This window comes from Anas platyrhynchos, chromosome 28 (assembly GCF_047663525.1).
Source record: "Anas platyrhynchos isolate ZD024472 breed Pekin duck chromosome 28, IASCAAS_PekinDuck_T2T, whole genome shotgun sequence".
Lineage (NCBI taxonomy): Eukaryota > Metazoa > Chordata > Aves > Anseriformes > Anatidae > Anas > Anas platyrhynchos.
In genome coordinates, this window is record NC_092614.1 from 1,798,812 (window position 1) to 1,815,068 (window position 16,257).

Sequence of the window (16,257 nt, forward strand, 5' to 3'; positions counted from 1 at the left end):
GGGGGTACCCCCGAGGGGATGGGGTAGGGGGCATCCAGGGGGCTGCCCCCCCCCCAGGGGGGGGGGTCGTGACGTCACGAGGCGGGGCTCATCGGGGCGGGGCGGGGCGGGCAGGGGATCCCCCGGGCGCGGGGCCGCGGTGCGGCAGCGCGGAGCCCGTCGAGGGGGGGGGCGCGGGGCTCGGAGCGGTGCTGCGGGCTCCGGGGGTTGCCCGGCCCGGCCCGGCCCGGCCCGGCCCGGCTCGGCTCGGCTCCGGTTCATCATGACCATGAGCTCCGTAACCGAGAGTTTGCTGGGTTCCGACCCTTCCAAAACTTCTTTCCTGGAGCTCGGCCACCCCTCGCCGCCGCACTACCCGCTGCACGGCCTCCACCCCGCCGGCCACCCCCAGCACGACCCGTCGCCCTTCGCTTCCTACGCTCGGCCCGGGTCCTATCCTTACACCGGGGGCCCCCCCCCGCCTCCCCACGGCGGTCCCTACCTGCCCTACCCGCCCGCCGGCGCCCAGCATCCCCCGGCCGGGCTGGCTCACGGCGCCAGGCTGCAGGACGCAGGTAAGGCGGCCGCGGGGTGCTCGGCGCTGCGCACCCGTTCCTGGCATCCCCCCTCCCTGTCCCGACCCCCTTCTCGGTCCCGGTCCCGGTCCCGGTCCCCGTCCCGGTCCCGGTCCCGCCGAACCAGCGCGGAGCCGCCGGGAGCGCAGCGGCCGCCGTCGGAAGCGCGCCCGGAGCGCGCAGCCACCCAGTGGGCAGAGGGGATGGGGGGGGGCTCGGAGAGGTGGAAGGGGAACCCCCCCACCAAGGGAGACCCAAAGGGGGTTGGGGGTGATGCCCCCCCCGCTGCTGGCCCCGTCTGGGTGCTTGCAGGACCCCCCCGGGGGGTGGGCGCTGAGCCCCCGCTGCTCGGGTCCTGCGCTGTCCCGTCCCAGCCCCCCCCTGCTGCACCGATCCTGTGCCCCCCCCCCAATTCCAGCTTGTCCCCTCTGCAGCCCCCTGCCCCATTTCAGCCCTGCTCTGGTCTGGTTTCCCCCAAAGCTGCTGCAGGACGCTGCCCACTGAGCCACCCCCGGGGAGAAGTGGCCCCTGGGTTCACCCTGGGGGGGTCATGAACATGGCTCAGCCCCCGGGACCCCGGCCTTGTCCCCCCCCCTCAGCCCTCCCCTGTGGGAGTGGGGCTGTGTATGGGGCTGTGCAGACACACCTGATACCCTGTGCTTGCCCAGTGTCCCACTGAGCCCAGGTGTCCCCGGTGTCACCTCAGTGTCCCCCATCTCCATGCCTGGCATGTTTTGGCCCCCACCAATCCCCACATCCCCAAAATCCCCCAGGGATGCTCAAAGCCACAGCAGGGGCGGCCAGCACAGACCTTGTGGCCAGGAGCTGCCTGGGGGGGTCAGCACGCCCACAGCACGGCCTCTGCCCCCATCACCCCTGCTCCCCATCACCTCTGCCCCCCATCACCTCGCAGGGCCCTGCTGGCCCCCCCGGTGGGTGCATGGCCCTGCGGCCTGCCCGCTTTTGGGGTGCTGAGCAGCCATCACCATGCCTCCTGGTTCCCCTTCGCTTTACGTGGGGGCTTAAACGAAGCAGCAGGGCAGAAGCAGGTCCCACCGCTCCCCAAAAATACATCCAAAAAAAACAAGACCTGCTGCACCCCCCTGGGGTCGGGGCAGGAGGGGTGCTTTATTGTCCTCCCGCGGTGCTGTAACCCTCTGCTCCTCTCCTCCCCCAAGAGCACGACAAGCCGCCGGCCATCGCCAACGGGGAGCTGCGCATCAACGGCAAGGGGAAGAAGCTCCGCAAGCCCCGCACCATCTACTCCAGCCTGCAGCTGCAGGCCCTCAACCAGCGCTTCCAGCAGACCCAGTACCTGGCGCTGCCCGAGCGCGCCGAGCTGGCCGCCCAGCTGGGGCTCACCCAGACCCAGGTACAACCACGGCATCCCCAAAACCCTGCTGCCAGCGTGGCCACGGCACGGCACAGTGAAGGGGGGGGATGCGCAGCGCACGTGGCTCGTCCCCCATCTCCAGCTCCGGGAGTGACTCCGGATTAAGGCCGTGTGCTTGGAGCCATGCCGAGCCGAGCCGTGCCGCGGCGGGCAGCCGGCGCCGGCAGGCCCCGCGGCTCGGGTCCGGGGCGCCCCTGCTCGCACCTCCCAGCGGCACCGGGACTTTCCCAGCCCCGGAGCCTGGCTGCCGGCCCAGCCGTGCCCGGCGCTGGGCGGCCCCGCAGCCGCGGGACGGGGCGAGTGGGTTTTTGAAGGCGATGGGGAGAGACAGGCAGGCGGCAGCGGTGCAGCCCGGAGCCAGGGGCGAAGCGAGCTCATAAAGCCGGGGAAGAGGAGGCAAGTGGGAACCTGCCGGCAGCGCGGGGGGGACCGCGGGGAGGAATGAGCGGGGCCACCACCCCAGCCGCCGCGCGGCGGGGCCCCATCGCGCCGCACCCCAACCCAGCCCCAGCACCCGCGTTGGGTTGGTGGGGGCACAGCCCGAGGCAGGGGGGGACACGCGGGGACACTGGTGGACGTGCACGGCTGGAGGCTCTCGGGTTGCTCTCCGTTTATCCCACGTTGCCCTGGTTTTAGAGCCACGTTCTCCTCCTTCGTGGATTCTCTAGTGGCTTGTAAAGGGTTGGGCTCATCCCATAAGACCCCCGCGCTGGGCCAGCTGTGCCCCTGGGAAAGGGCAGGCGGTGTCCTAGGTGGGGGAGATGAGGGCTGCAGAGGGGTCCTCAAAATATATGGGGGGATGACGCTGCACCCCTTGCTCACCCCGCTCTCGCCCGCAGGTGAAGATCTGGTTCCAGAACAAGCGCTCCAAGTACAAGAAGATCATGAAGCAGGGCTCCAGCGTGCCCGATGGGGAGCACCTCCACACCTCCTCCTCGCTCTCCCCGTGCTCCCCCAACATCCCCCCGCTCTGGGACATCCCCGTGCCGGGCAAGGGGCCCCCTTTGGCCCCCAGCAACTACATCAGCAGCTTCGGAGCCTGGTACCAGCCGCACCCGCAGGACGCGATGCCCCGGGGTCCCATGATGTGATGCCGCCCTGGCTTCAGCACCCAGCGGCTCCAGGAGGGCCAGCATTGGGGAGGGGGGACGTGCCCCCCCCGAGGGGCCGGGGAGCCCAGCGATGCCCTGGAATGGAAGATGAAGAAGAAGAGGAGGAGGAGGAGGAGGAAGGTGACCGCTGACTGCAGGGAACTGAGGACCGCCCGCCCCGTCGCGGTCTGCAGCGAGACGGCTCCGGCACAAAGCCCCCGTGCGCCCGGCCCGGCGGGACAGGACTTGGCCACAGCCCCGGGTCCCTCTGGTCATGGACACTGTGGGGTGGCCCCAAGAGGGGCTGGAGGGGTGGGGAGTCCCCTGAGACCCCCCCCCAAAAAAAAAAAAAGAACAAAGCCTGGCTTTATTTATAAACACCGTCCGTTACCATATGCGCCCCCCGTTATAAATGGGCTGTACGATTGTAAAGTAAAGACTGCTCCTCAGTACCTGCTGCTACGTTTTGGGGGGGGTCCCTGCTTTTTTTTGGGGGGGACACACTTCGATCCCTGTCCTCGGAGGCTCTCGTCTGCAGGTGAAGTGGCCCCATAGGGTGGGGGGCACCCAAGCAGGGGTCTCCCCCCGCCCAGCTCCACATCTGCGCGGGACCCGCCGCTATTTCCAGCCCCGCTCCTCCCAACTGGAGGCGCAATTAAAGTAATTGGGGGCCCCTAAGCGAGGGGCTTCTCGCCGTCTCCTTGGGGTAATTACGGGCAATTTGCAGCTATTGAAGATGTCTCCTTTTAATAGGGGTGGGAGAAGGAGGGTGGGGGGCACGGGGCAGGTTGGGGACCCCAGGGTTACTGCCCAGCTCCTCCTGGCCCTGACACTTTGGGAGCAGGGGGGGAACCTTTTTCAGCTGCAGTTTTTTTCCACCTCTCCCTTTATCCTTTTCAGAGGCCAGAATCTGGCTAAAAAACGTTTTATGGTTATTTATGGACGGGAGCCACGGTGGGGCTCTGCCCAGCAGAGATCTGGGGCTGCGGCGCGTCCCTACCTGGGTTTTCTGCATGGCACAGGTGGGCTGGGTGCCCGATCCCCCCCACATTTTATTTCCCTGCTGAAAGCATCGCTGCCTGCCTCGAGGACCACGTTACCCGACCCTTCATCCCCTCTTCACTGCAGCATTTCGGTTCAGGGGTGCCAAAGTTTGGGGATGGCACAGCTCCGGGCACGGCTCTGTTTGCTCCACGCATTCAGCAGCGCTTGGGGCCAGATTTTTTTCCAAAATGCTTGGCTCTCACCTCAAGGAGCTGGGTTTGTGAGTGATGGGCAGGTCGGGATGGGACCTGAGCGCAGGGACAGCGTGCCCCAAAGCTCCTGGGGCAGCACCAGGTACCGGGATTAATTCCTGTGCCAGGGATTTGGGCTGCTGGCAGCCACGTGCCGGTGACCCCATGGGGACTCAGGGCTCCAAACCCCAGCGTGGGTACAAGTTGTCCCTGAGCTGTGCCCTGGGACGGCCACCAGCACCCTGCAAGGGTGGCACTGGGGGGACGTGGAGCACACAGCTGAGACCCCCATGGCTGGGACCATGCACGGTGCCTCCTGCACGGGGGGACGATGTCCCCAGGGGGGTGCCAATTTCTCATACAGGGACTGGGGAAGTCCCAGCCCCTTGCAGGGTGGGATTGTCCCCGGGCAGGAGCTCTGTGACTTCCCTCTGGGGGTTATTTCTGGCTATGGGAAGGGGCTGAAGCACGGCACCGGCTGCACCAGCAGCTCGGGGTGCCGGTCACCGAGCACCATCCGTTTGCACTTGTAGGGGGGGGGAACCCGCTGATGGCAGTGGGGTTGGGGGGAGCTCAGCACCTCGCTGTGCCCGGGAAGGGAAGGATCCAGCCCGCGGGGACGTGTACGGGCCGGCCGAGAGGTCTGCCCCCGTGCCACGACGTGCGCTGCCGCTTCCCCTCTTTGATATCCGTTCCCGGGCTGGGGGAACGCGGGCGGCAGCGGCCGCGGCTCCCGCTCAGCTTTCCCGACGGATGTGCTGCCAAGGACCTGCAGCCAGAGCCTCTCGCAGGTCCCGTCTTGCAGCAGGCGCTGGCTCCCGGGATCCTGCCCGCCCGCTGCTCGCGGCTGCCCTGCACCGAGCCTCGCTCAGAGCAGAGCCATCCCAACCCGCTGCGCTGGCACCTGGGGGGGCGCAGCCTGCTCAGGGCACCCATGGGTGCGGGTGACTTGTGTTAGGTGGGAAACAGTGATGGTTTTTTGTCCTCTTCGGTGCAAAAAGGTGGTCGTGCCCTGGTGCTGCTCGGGATGCTCCTGCAGAGAAAGGGATGGGGTTTGCAAGCCAAGGAGGGGGGGGCTGGGGGGTTTACTGCCCTTTTCTCTGTGCTCAGACAGGACCACGGCCCTGCTGGCTGCTGGGCACCAGGAGAGGGGCGGCGTTTCCAGCACAGCATCGCTAAAGCTGGGCTTTGCTCCTCTCATCAGCCAGGAGCATCCTTGGCTTGGGAAGGCTCTGAAAAGGCCAAGAGCTCGAGAATGTCCCGCTCTGGTAGGGATCAAGGCATTGACGAGGAGAAATCCCCTCCAGATTCCCTGCCCTGGGGAATGGGGACGTCTCTGGGTTTTTTTGGGTCCCTCTTCCCTCCACCAGCCCAAGCTGGGTGTCCAACCTGCCCCCTTCGGATCGCCAGGGGATGTTTGGGCAGCTCCGTGTCCCCTTTCTGTCCCCAACCCCACCCACGCAGGGCGATGCTGGCTCTGCTGCTGCTTCACCCAGGCCACAAAGGCAACCAAGATGTCCTCAAAGCCACCCGGGACCATTTCCATCCTATTTTCCACGTCCAACAACAGTGGCCGAGCCCCAGCCAGCGGCGATGCCGCGGCTGCCTCGTGTCCTTCTTCGGCTCTCCATCTGCCGCGTGCCGGGTTAGCCAAGAGCCAGGGAGGCGATGAAGACATCACGGATGCCAGGCCGGGCCGTGGGCGGGCGGCTGCCCCCGCTCTTTGTGCTGGCAGCGGCGTGACGCAAGCGGCTGGAAGCGGCGTGTTGCAACGGGGCAGGAAACGAGCGCCGCGCTGGGAGGGCTGCGCGCCGGGGCTTGTGCGCGCGGGCACGGGGCAGAGCCGTGCGGGGACACCGGCGGGCACCCAAACCTGCTCCCGACAGCTTGGACCCCCCCCCATGGCTGGGAACCAGCTCGGAGCCTTCATCGTGCCCGTGGCCGATGGCAAAATGCCCTCGGTGGGGTTGTTGGGGTTGCCCAGCATCCCCATCCCTGGAGCATTTGGGGTTGGGGTTGCCCAGCATCCCCATCCCGGGACCCTCCGGTGCTGCCCTCCGTCCCCTGTGGTGGTGGAGGAGGAGAACTGGGAGAATTGGGATAAGCACCGTTGGGGTTTCTGGGGTAAAGGGGTTCTTTGAGCCCAAAGTGGGTGATGGATGCTGGGAGGAGTGTGGTGGGGGGGCCATGGGGGCCCTGCCTGCGCTCCTCTGCTTTTGGGAGGATGCAGGGGCAGGAGGAGAGGGTTTGTCCCTGGAGAGGGACATCCAGGTCCTGGGGCTGCTTTTGGGGAGAATCTGGGGGTCTTGGCCACCTCTGGGCTCAAGGCTGGTGGAGCTGCAGGTGATGCTGGTGGTGCCCCCCCTTTTTTTGCAGGGAGGAAAAGGGGGAAAGCAGCCAGGAGGCGCCGTGCCTGGCTCCATCGGGCAGCTTCCAAAGGGGCTCCAGCTCCTGGCACACCCAACGTGGGCACCCCCGGCCCCATGCAGGACCTGCTGTGCGGTTGGGGTGTCGGGGCAGGGCAGGAGGGACGAGGGGCTGCTTGAGCACAGCCTCTGCGAGCCAAATTCCTGCCGGGCGCCCATCCCCGGGCCGTCGGGGCTGGCTGGAGGAGCCCGGTTTGCAGGCAGTGCCGCCGGAGGGGAGCAGGATTAGCGCCTGTCCACGGGCAGAGATGCGCCCAGCCTTTATATAATCCACGGATATGTAATCTTCTTTCTTTTCTTTTTTTTTTTTCCTAAATTAAAAAAAAAAAAAAAAAAAAAAAAAAAGGGGCCAGCTCATGACATGCTTCTCACTCCAGGCAACGCCGCTCGGTTTCCTCCTCTCCCAACCCGCCCGCCGCCTCCTTGCTCTTGCTGGCAGCCTACCCCTAATAAAACGCAGTGTCTCCAGCGTGTCTGCCCGCCTGCCGGCTGTGGGTCGGGTTTGCACGCAGCCTCCAACCCCAACCCCAACCCCAAGCGCTCGGGGACCAGGGGCTGGCAGCTCCCCTTAACCCTTCGCAGCCAGCCCGGACACGCAGACGCCCGTTTGGGGACACCCGAGGTCCCTCTGCAGCCACGGTTGGGGTGGCAGAGGGGATGAGGTGATGGGGACGAGGTGACGGGGACGAGTTGGGGACCTCAAAGCCCTCTTGGGGAAGTCCCCGGTGGCGCAAGGTGCAGGGACAGCCCCTGAGTGTCCTCGGTCATTGCAAGGGGGACGTGGGGACCGCTGGGGGTGCGCTGGAAGCCGGCTGTGTCCCGGCCATGCCCATGGCACAGAGGGACCAGACCTAGGGGGTTACGGGGGGGGCTTTGGGGGACCCCATCCATGGCCACCGGGGACCAGGGTGGGCGCACGGAGGCTTCAAGGGGCTGGTGGTGCCGGCACAGCAGCGGGCACGGCTGTCCCACAGCGGCACGGCAGCGGGCAGGGGTCCCCGCCAGCCCCTGCTCACTCAGTGACCCCAAAGGGGACACCGGGACAGCCCAGCTGCCCTCCCAGTTTGCACGGTTCTGAGCCTACTGGTTCCCAGTAAGCGCAGTGGAAGGGAAGCGCCGCAGCTCCGCGGCATTTTGGAGGCGGCTCTGCAGAGCAGGAATACAATTTTTAATTTATTTTTTTCCCAAAAAAAGTTCCCTTTCCACAAAGAGGTTGTCAGGGGAAGCCAGAAGAGGATGTTCCCGTCACCTTGCCACTGTCACCCCATGTCCCCAGCTGTCCCCAGGACACGGGACGCGGGGCTGAAAGCGAAATTCCCTATCCCAAAAAACTCCTCCACGGCCGGGGTCCTCCCCGCTCGCTGGCAAACCGACCCCGCAAATAGCGTTGGGACAGCCTTAAAATTCAAAGCACTTTTATTAACATTCGCGGATCAGCTTCTGCTCGCTAAGAAAGCAGCAAAGGGGGCTCGGAGGAAGCCCCCGTCCTCGGAGGGAGCAGTCACCGGCCAGGATGGTCTTAAAAAATAAAACTCAAACAAACGACAAAAAAGAAAAAAAACAAAACACAGAACGAAACAACTTGGTTTTGATCAACTTTATACAAACGAACCTTATGTACACTCTCTTTTTTTCCCCCATACACCCCTATTTATATAAGGCAACATAAATAAGATCCTCGGGACTGTACAACACATATGAACACTTCTTAAAACTGCACTTTCTGCTTTTAAAAAAATAGCATCACTCTCTTAAAAAATAGTAAAGAGGTTTTTTTGTGTTTTTTTTTTGTTTTTTTTTTTTTAAATGTGTTGTCGACTTATTTAAAAAATAGGCATTCTGCTTCGCCGTTAGCTTAAATGACAGATGGAGGCACTGTTAGAAAACAGACACTAGCACAATTTTCTCTTTAAAAAATAACTTAAGCCATTCCTGAACAGTTTAAATATTAAAATATTCCCCCCCCCCCTCCTCCCCCATTTTTATGTTTTATTTTTTTTTTAATTTTTAAATAACCACCTCGTTGTCTGAGCATTGTCCCGGGTGATCCCCATGAAGCTGCCGGGGCTCCGCAGCCCCATCCGGGCTGGGGGTGCCGGGTGGCACCCATGGGACACCCACGGTCCCGCAGCCCAGTGCCGGTCCCCGCTGGGCGCTGGATTTTGGGTGCAGTGAAGGCAAAAGGCGTCCCGTGCCCTCGACTCCTTGGGCACCCCGCAGCCGTCTCGCTTCCTCCTCCTCCTCCTCCTCGCCATGGCTTTGGTCCCCGTTGTTTCCATCCCAAGCAGGGCTCCGGGTGCTCCTTGGGGACCCCGGCACAGAGTGGTCGCCCCCAAAACAGCTCGCCCCAAGGTGGGGGCACCATGGCCGGTGGGGAAAAACACAGCTCCCGGGGGGACGTTGCTTTTGGGGGGGTGATGGAAAAAGAAAAATACACGAGGAGGATTCGCCCCCTTTTCCTCGCCTTCCCTTGGCGTGGAGCTAACGAGTTTAACCCTTTGCGGTCCTGTTGTTCCTGAGATGAGAGTATAGGATATATAAGTGTATACATAGGGGTGTGTGTACATGCGTGTCCTGGAAACACTTGAAAACAAAAAAAAAAAAAAAGAAGAAAAAAAAAAAAAGTGGGGGAAAAAAAAAAAAAGGAAGGAAAAGGAGTCCTGCCACTGTCTCTCGTTCCCTTAGTAGACTGCGCCGGGGTTGGGGGGAGGCCCCGGGGAGGTGTGATGCATCGTGGCGGCCGGCGGCGGCTGGTGGGGTAAATGGGGTCCGCTGAGGGTCTGCGGGTGGTACCAGGGGTTGTGCTCGTCCAGGAAGCCGGGCGAAGAGCTGTAGGGGAGCGGCTGCGGGAGCGGGGTCCGGCCCGGCGCGCTGCCGTGAGAATTACTGTCCCAGACGGCCGGGGAAGGAGGGGAGTTGCAGGCCATGGAGTCGCTGTTGTTGGGGCTGTGCTCCAGCGGCACCTCGCCGTTCTTGTAGAGCTTCTTGAACTTGGAGCGGCGGTTCTGGAACCAGATCTTCACCTGGCAGGGAGGGACAAGGGGGTGAGTGCCCCGCGTCGGTTTGCAGTGGGGTTGCAGGAAGGCACCCCCTGGGTTTGTGGGGTTTTTTTGGGGGGGAACCCGGACACGCGGCACATCGTGGGAAGCCACCTGTGTAGGGGGGCCATGGGGAGCTGGCACGCAGCAGGTGCCATGGGGAGCCACCTGTGATATGGGTGCTATAGGGACACCGGACACGCCATGGGAAGCCACCTGTGATATGGGTGTCACGGGGACCCCAGACACAATATGGGAAGCCACCTGTGATACGGGTGCCATAGGGACCCCGGAGATACCACAGGAAGCCTCCTGTGATACGGGTGCTATAGGGACCCCAGACACCCCACGGGAAACCACCTATCCTATAGGCATCACAAGGACCCCGGACACCCCACGGGGAACCACCTACGCTGTGGGTATTTGGGGACCCCAGACACCCCGTGCACCATAGGAAGCCCCCGATGACACGGGTGTTACGGAGAGCCCCCACACCACGCACCATAGACGAAGCCACCGACGGTGCGGGTGTCATGGGGACCCCAAACACCCCATGGGAAGCCACCTACGGTGTGGGTATGGTGGGGACCCCGGGCACTGGGTGCATGGTGACAAGCCACCGGGGACGTGGGCGTCGCGGGCCGCCCGTCACGCCATGCATCACGGGACACCGGCCCGGCACGTCGCGCGTCGGGAGCGTCCCCGGCGCTGGGTGAGGCCGCGGCGCTGGGCGCCCTTGGCCCCCGGGGAAGGGGCGTGGGGTTGGGGGGGGGGGAGGAGGTGGTTGTCACCCAAACAGGATGTCCCTCTGGGAGCGGGTGACGCGCTCCGTCAGCCCTTTGCCGAGTGTCCCCGATTGCTTCATCGCCCAAGGGAGGAGGAGGAAGGCCGCGCCGGGGAGCGCCGCGCCAAGGGCGGCACAAGGGCGCCGGCGCCGGCCCGCAGGCAGGGAGGGCACCGGGATGGGGACGGGATGGGACACGGCTTTGGGGTGGCCGTGCGGTGGTGGCAGCCTGTCATGCCAGCGAGGACACCGGGTTGGGGTTGTCCCCGCGCCCGACAAGCCTCAAAAGTGAAGGTTTAGCCCCAAAGCTGGGAGGCAGCGTGGGGAAGGAGAAGCCCCTCTTGCCCGTCCCTTCTTGTTGGGTGTAGCCAAAATTGGCAGCCCCCCGATGGCGCCTTTGGGTGCTCCTGTCCCCAATTCCAGTCTCCCACAGGAGCTGGGAGTTGGGGTGCCAGGAGGAGAGACAGAAGGGGAGCCCGGGCAGGAGGAGCAGGGGCTGGACCCGGCTGGATTTGGGGCAAATGAGCCAGGATGTGGGGTCCTGAGCACCCCATCCGCAGCACCCCGCGCTCAGCACCCAGCTCAAGTGCCCCGTCCCGGGTGTCCCATCCCGAGCACCCCGTCCTGCCTGGGATTTCACATCCCGGGAAAACCGGGTGCTGACCCAGGACACTTCCCAGGACCGGGGCAGGATTCGGCCCCTCCTGGGTGACCGGGCAGAGCGGGGTCTGAGCTGGGGCTGGCTGCGGAGATAAACCCCGAAATTTCGGATAGGGGCACGGTCCCCTCTCTCCACTCCTGCCCTCCTCTCCCCCGTCCCTTCGGCACCACGGATCTGCTCCCAGCACCCTGCAAACGGGGAGCACCCACCCCTGGGGTCCCCCAAACCCCCCCATCCCTCCCCACATCCCAAAGGGACAGCTTCATCCGCGCCGAACTCGGGGGTTGCAAAAAGGAGCGGGGGTGCAGCTCCATCTCCCCCTCCCGCCTGTCCCCATGGGCTGTGGCTGGGATTTTTTTTTTTGGGGGGGGGGGGCTCAGCCCTTACCTGGGTCTGGGTGAGCCCCAGCTGGGCGGCCAGCTCGGCGCGCTCGGGCAGCGCCAGGTACTGGGCTTTTTGGAAGCGGCGTTGCAGAGCCGCCAGCTGGTAGCTGGAGTAGATGGTGCGGGGTTTGCGGATCTTCTTGGGTTTCCCGTTGACCATCCGCACCTCGGGCTCCGGCTCCTCCTTCACCGACACTGGGCACAGAGCGCAGAGGTGAGGACGGGGCTGGAGAAAGGGTCCCCAAAACAACCCCTGAATCCCCTCCCCAACCCGAGGTTTGCAACACCGGAGGGGGATGAACCCAAAACCTCCCCGTCCTCCGCTGGGAACAACCAACGCACCGGCAACCCCACAACCGCTCCGTCCCCAACTTAAAAACACCGAATTTTTAATTTTTTTTTTTAGTAGGGGAGCTCCCAAGCGAGGGGGGGGATAAGATACGACCCCCATTTCCCGGGCATCCTACCTGCGTCCTGGGCTGGGAGCTGCTGGTCCCTGAAGTGGCCGTACTGGCGGTAGGAAGGGCTGTAGGAATAATCGGATTTGGGCGAGTAGGTGCCGGCGGCCCCGATGCCGTTGAGGTTGAACTGGTGGTAGGGGTAGTGGCCGACGGGTTGGCTGTAGGACTGGCCCGGGTAGTAGTCGTGCTGGCCGGTGTAGTAGCCCAAGTCGGTGACGGAGGACTCGGGTAAAGTGGGGGAGTCCTTGGAGGCGGCATGGCAGCTCAGCGAACCCGACAGGTCGGTGAGGATGCTGGAGAGCTTCTTATCGAAGGAGGAGCCGCTCATCGCTGGAGCAGGGGGGGGTGCCAGCCCGGCTGGGGACCCCCGGCTACCCGCGGCGCGTCAGGGGCCCTGGCGGTGCCCAGAGCCGGCTCCAAACTCACGGCTTCTGGCGAGGAGCAAGAGAGGGAGAGAGAGAGAGAGAGACTGTGCCCAAAGCTCCAGCCCCGGCCGCCTGCTTAAAGCCTTTAATTATGGAGCAGGGCAGGGTGGGTGCGCATTCCTATTGGCTCCAGAAATATTGCCTGGGAGGCAAAACAGGCTCCTGCCTCCTGTTTTTTTTTTTTTTTTTTTTTCCCCTTCTCTTTCTTTTTTTTTTTTTTTTTTCCCTTCTCTCTTTTTTTTTTTTTTTTTTTTTTTTTCTCTCCCCCCTTCCCTCTCAAGAAACAACAAAGAGTGGGTGAAAGAGGGAGAAGGAATAAATAAAGAGCGCGGGCTGCAGGAGCTGGGGAGGAAAGGAAAGGGGGGAAAAGAGGGGGGGGAGGTGGGCAGGGCCCCCCCCCCAGGGCAGCGGGAGGTGCTTTGGGGAGGGGGTTGCGAAGGGGTCGTGGTGCTGGGGGTGCTTGGAGCTACAGGGGGGGGGGGGTTGGACAGGGAGCGGGGGGGCACGGTGTGGGAAGGCTTGGGGTTAGGGAGTAGGATGGATTAGTTTTTGGGGCTGGGGGGGGGCTGCAGGGTGAGACCTCCTCCCCAGCTCCCACCTTCCCCCAGCAGCTCCCAGTGGCTCCCAGTACAGCCCCCTCCCCAGGGCACAGCCCCCCCAGACCCCAAAATTTGCTGCGCGCCCCCCACCTCTCCTGCAGCAGGGGGACCTCGCTGCCAAGCCTCCCCCCCCCAGGGCTGCCCCCCCAAGGGCTCTGCGCCCCTCTCCCAGCCCCACTCAGGGTCCTGACCCCCCGCTGCCCTAAAAGCCCCCCCACAGCGTCACCCAGCCCAGCCCCCCCAGGAGAGGCCCTGCCACCCTTGCCCACCCCCGGGGCTGTCCCCAGCCCCCCCCCAGCCCCCCAGCAAGAAGGGGAATAGAGGGGGGATGGGACTGGGGGGGGGGGGGGGCTTTTATTTTGGTGGGGGGGTCTCTACCCCTCCTGGCAGGTTCTTAACCCTAAGAAAAGGGGCTGGGGGGGCCTTGGGGGGGGGGAAATTCTGAAGCCTGGCTGGGGGCTTTGAGTTGTTCAATGAAATATTTGCCACCCCAAAACCCCCCCGGGTGCCCCCCAAAAGGCACTGCCCCCCCCCCAGCCCCCAGGTGTGCCCCCCCCCCCCGGCGGCGCAGCGCGGTCCAAGGGCGCCACCAGGTGGCCATGGAGGGCACTGCGCGCTCCGGGGGCCGCCGGTTCGAGTCCCGGCCCCGCCAGCACCGGGGTGGGATGGGGGGGCGGAAGAAAATTGGGGAAATTCTAGAAATTGGGAAGGGGACGGAATAATTTGGGATGGGATGGGATGGGGTGGGGTGGGGTGGGGTGGGGTGGGATGGGATAAGAATAGAAGTAGAATTAATCGAATAAAATAGAATTTGAAAATATTAGAATAGGATTTAAAAATAAGTAGAAATAGAAGTAGAATATAGAATCGAATCGAATCGAATCGAATCGAATCGAATAGAATAGAATAGAATAGAGGTGATGGACAGGTGACGTAGAAGCAAAACATTAGAAATAAAACATTAAAAAAGTAAAATAATAAAATATATAAAATATAAAAGTAAAATATTAAAATAGAAGTAAAAGAGTAGAATAGAAGTAAAATATTAAAATAGAAGTAAAATGCAGAAGAATGGCCAAGAAATAGCACAAACCAGGGTAGAAGAGGAGCAGAGAGCAGCTCCGGGGGGGGGGGCACAAGCCTGACCCCAAAGCCATGTCTGGGGGCAGGGGCTCCCCTCCCGGCACGGGAACCCGAATTTGGGATTAATGAGGGATTAATTCCGAGGGGACAGAAATTTTTGGGATGAGCCCGGCCCCGCCATCCGCCCTGCTGGGAGCTGCACGAGGGCCTCCCAAATTGGGGAGGGGGGGTGGAGGGGGGGGGGGGTCCAGAACTGGCAGAAGTGGGTGGCTTAATTGAAAGCGGCTTAGAAGTGGCTTAATTAGGGCACCGGGGGGGGGTCCCTGCAAAAGGGGGGGTGTCCCTGTCCCAGAGCCGGGGGGGGGGAAGCGTCTGGGGGGGGGGCATCTTTGGTCGGACTCCCAGCGGCATCCTCGGTCGGACGGCTCCATCTAGCGGCGTTTTGGGTGCTGACCCCCCCTTTTGGGTGCTGACCCCCAACTTTGGGTGCTGACCCCCAACTTTGGGTGCTAATACACCCCATGGGTGCTGATACCCCCCCCCCTTTGGGTGCTGACCCCCCCCTTTGGGTGTTCACCCCCCCCTTTGGGTGCTGACACCCCCCTTAGGTTCTAACACCCCCCCCTTTGGGTGCTGACCCCCAACTTTGGGTGCTAATACACCCCATGGGTGCTCACCCCCCCCCCCCCTTTGGGTGCTCACACCCCCTTTTGGGTGCTGACCCCCCCCCCCAAGACTCAACAACCTCCCCAGGGTCCATAACACCTTCCCTGGGGAATAATCCCCCCCCCCCCCCCGCCAGGTATAAGCCCCCCCCCCTTTGGGTGCCAGCACCCCCCCTTTGGGTGCAAACATCCCTCCTTTGGGTCCTCCGCACCCCAAAATGACCCAAAGGCAGGGAGGGGGGACAAGGGACAGGGAGGGGGGGACCAGGGGGGGGGGAATTATTTTTTTTTTTTGGGGGGGGGGGCACGGTGCTGGCAGTGCCGCGGTGCCAGCCGGTGCCCAGTGCCGTCACCCTTTAGGGTGACACCGGGAAGGGTTTGGGGTGGGGTGGGAGGGTTGAGGGGGGGGGGTTGAAAGGGGGGGGTTGAAGGGGGGGTTCAGGGGGGGGTTGAGCAATTCCCCGGCAGGAATTTTGGCCTCAATTTGGCACAAACACGCCTGGAGGCCCCAGGCGGCCTCCTCCGTCTGGCCTCCTCAGGGCTGGGGGGGGACAAAATTGGGCTGTGCAACCCCCCCCCCCACCCCATGAGACCCCCGTATCGAGGCTGTGGGATCGGGGAGGTCCCTTGGGTGCCCCCCCCACCCCCCCCCACCCCACAACCGGTGCCGCAGCCCCATGGGTGGGAGGCCTCCCGGGCACGGAGCCGGCACATTCCCGGCGTTCCTGGGCAGCCGGGAGCCGCCGTGGGAGGCCGGGGATTTTTTTGGCCCCCCCAAACCCCCCCAAAGCCCCCCCAAAGCCCCTCGGCCCCCCCAGCAGAGGCTGAGCCCCCAACCCCTCCTGCCTCAGTTTCCCCCCAGCCTTGAAGCTGTGGCGAAGCCCCCAGGATCCTGGAGGGGGGGGGGGAGTGAGGGGTGCCCCACCCCATAATTTTGCTGCTCCTGCCCCATGGCCAGGCTGGGGATTGGGGGGGGGTCCCCATTCTGGGGGGGTCCCAGCGTTGGTGGTCCTGGCGCTGCCCGGAGGGGGCTTATCCTGGGGGGGGGGGGCGGGTCCTGACTTGGAGGGCTCAGCCTGGGGGGGTCCCATGGTGGGGGGGGGGGGGGGGCGCATGCACAGGCGTGCAAATTGCACAAGCGTGTGCACGCCCAGGTGGGTGCTTGGGTGGGGGGGTGCTTGCACACGTGTGTGTTTGGCTGGCTGCTTGCACACCCAAGTGCATGCCGGTGTAGCTGTGTGCTTGCACACGTGTGCACGCCCAGGTGCATGCCGGTGTAGGTGTTCACTTGCACACTCATGTGCACGCCCAGGTGCATCCTGGTATGGGCGACTGCTTGCACAAGCGTGTGCACACTGCTCAGGTGCATGCCAGTCCTGCTGGCTGCTTGCACGTGTGTGCACTCCCAGGTGCATGCTGGTATAGGTGTTCACTTGCACACGTGTGTGCACATCCAGGT

The 16,257-nt window shown here is 63.6% G+C and overlaps 2 protein-coding genes across 2 annotated transcripts; one reads left to right on the forward strand and one right to left on the reverse strand.

The window, feature by feature from the left end:
• Window positions 1–94: 94 nt before the first annotated feature.
• Window positions 95–3,758, forward strand: DLX4 (distal-less homeobox 4). Its single transcript, XM_027445596.3, has 3 exons — window positions 95–554; window positions 1,733–1,926; window positions 2,787–3,758. Exons 1-3 carry the CDS (start codon window positions 263–265, stop codon window positions 3,036–3,038), a joined length of 738 nt encoding a protein of 245 aa, XP_027301397.3. The 5' UTR covers window positions 95–262; the 3' UTR covers window positions 3,039–3,758.
• Window positions 3,759–8,281: 4,523 nt separating this feature from the next.
• Window positions 8,282–12,538, reverse strand: DLX3 (distal-less homeobox 3). The gene is made up of 3 exons (XM_027445573.3): window positions 12,033–12,538; window positions 11,570–11,760; window positions 8,282–9,722 (listed from the first exon to the last, which is right to left on the reverse strand). Exons 1-3 carry the CDS (start codon window positions 12,352–12,354, stop codon window positions 9,381–9,383), a joined length of 855 nt encoding a protein of 284 aa, XP_027301374.1. The 5' UTR covers window positions 12,355–12,538; the 3' UTR covers window positions 8,282–9,380.
• Window positions 12,539–16,257: the final 3,719 nt, after the last annotated feature.

What these genes read in the sequence shown, in the direction of transcription:
- DLX3 (XM_027445573.3), bottom strand. Translation starts at nt 12,354, where the DNA reads ATGAGCGGCTCCTCCTTCGATAAGAAGCTCTCCAGCATCCTCACCGAC. An exon ending in GCTCCCAGCCCAGGACGCAG is followed by an intron (nt 11,761 to 12,032) that starts GTAGGATGCCCG and finishes CTCTGTGCCCAG; the next exon opens with TGTCGGTGAAGGAGGAGCCG. An exon ending in TGGGGCTCACCCAGACCCAG is followed by an intron (nt 9,723 to 11,569) that starts GTAAGGGCTGAG and finishes CCTCCCTGCCAG; the next exon opens with GTGAAGATCTGGTTCCAGAA.
- DLX4 (XM_027445596.3), top strand. Translation starts at nt 263, where the DNA reads ATGACCATGAGCTCCGTAACCGAGAGTTTGCTGGGTTCCGACCCTTCC. An exon ending in CGCCAGGCTGCAGGACGCAG is followed by an intron (nt 555 to 1,732) that starts GTAAGGCGGCCG and finishes TCCTCCCCCAAG; the next exon opens with AGCACGACAAGCCGCCGGCC. An exon ending in TGGGGCTCACCCAGACCCAG is followed by an intron (nt 1,927 to 2,786) that starts GTACAACCACGG and finishes TCTCGCCCGCAG; the next exon opens with GTGAAGATCTGGTTCCAGAA.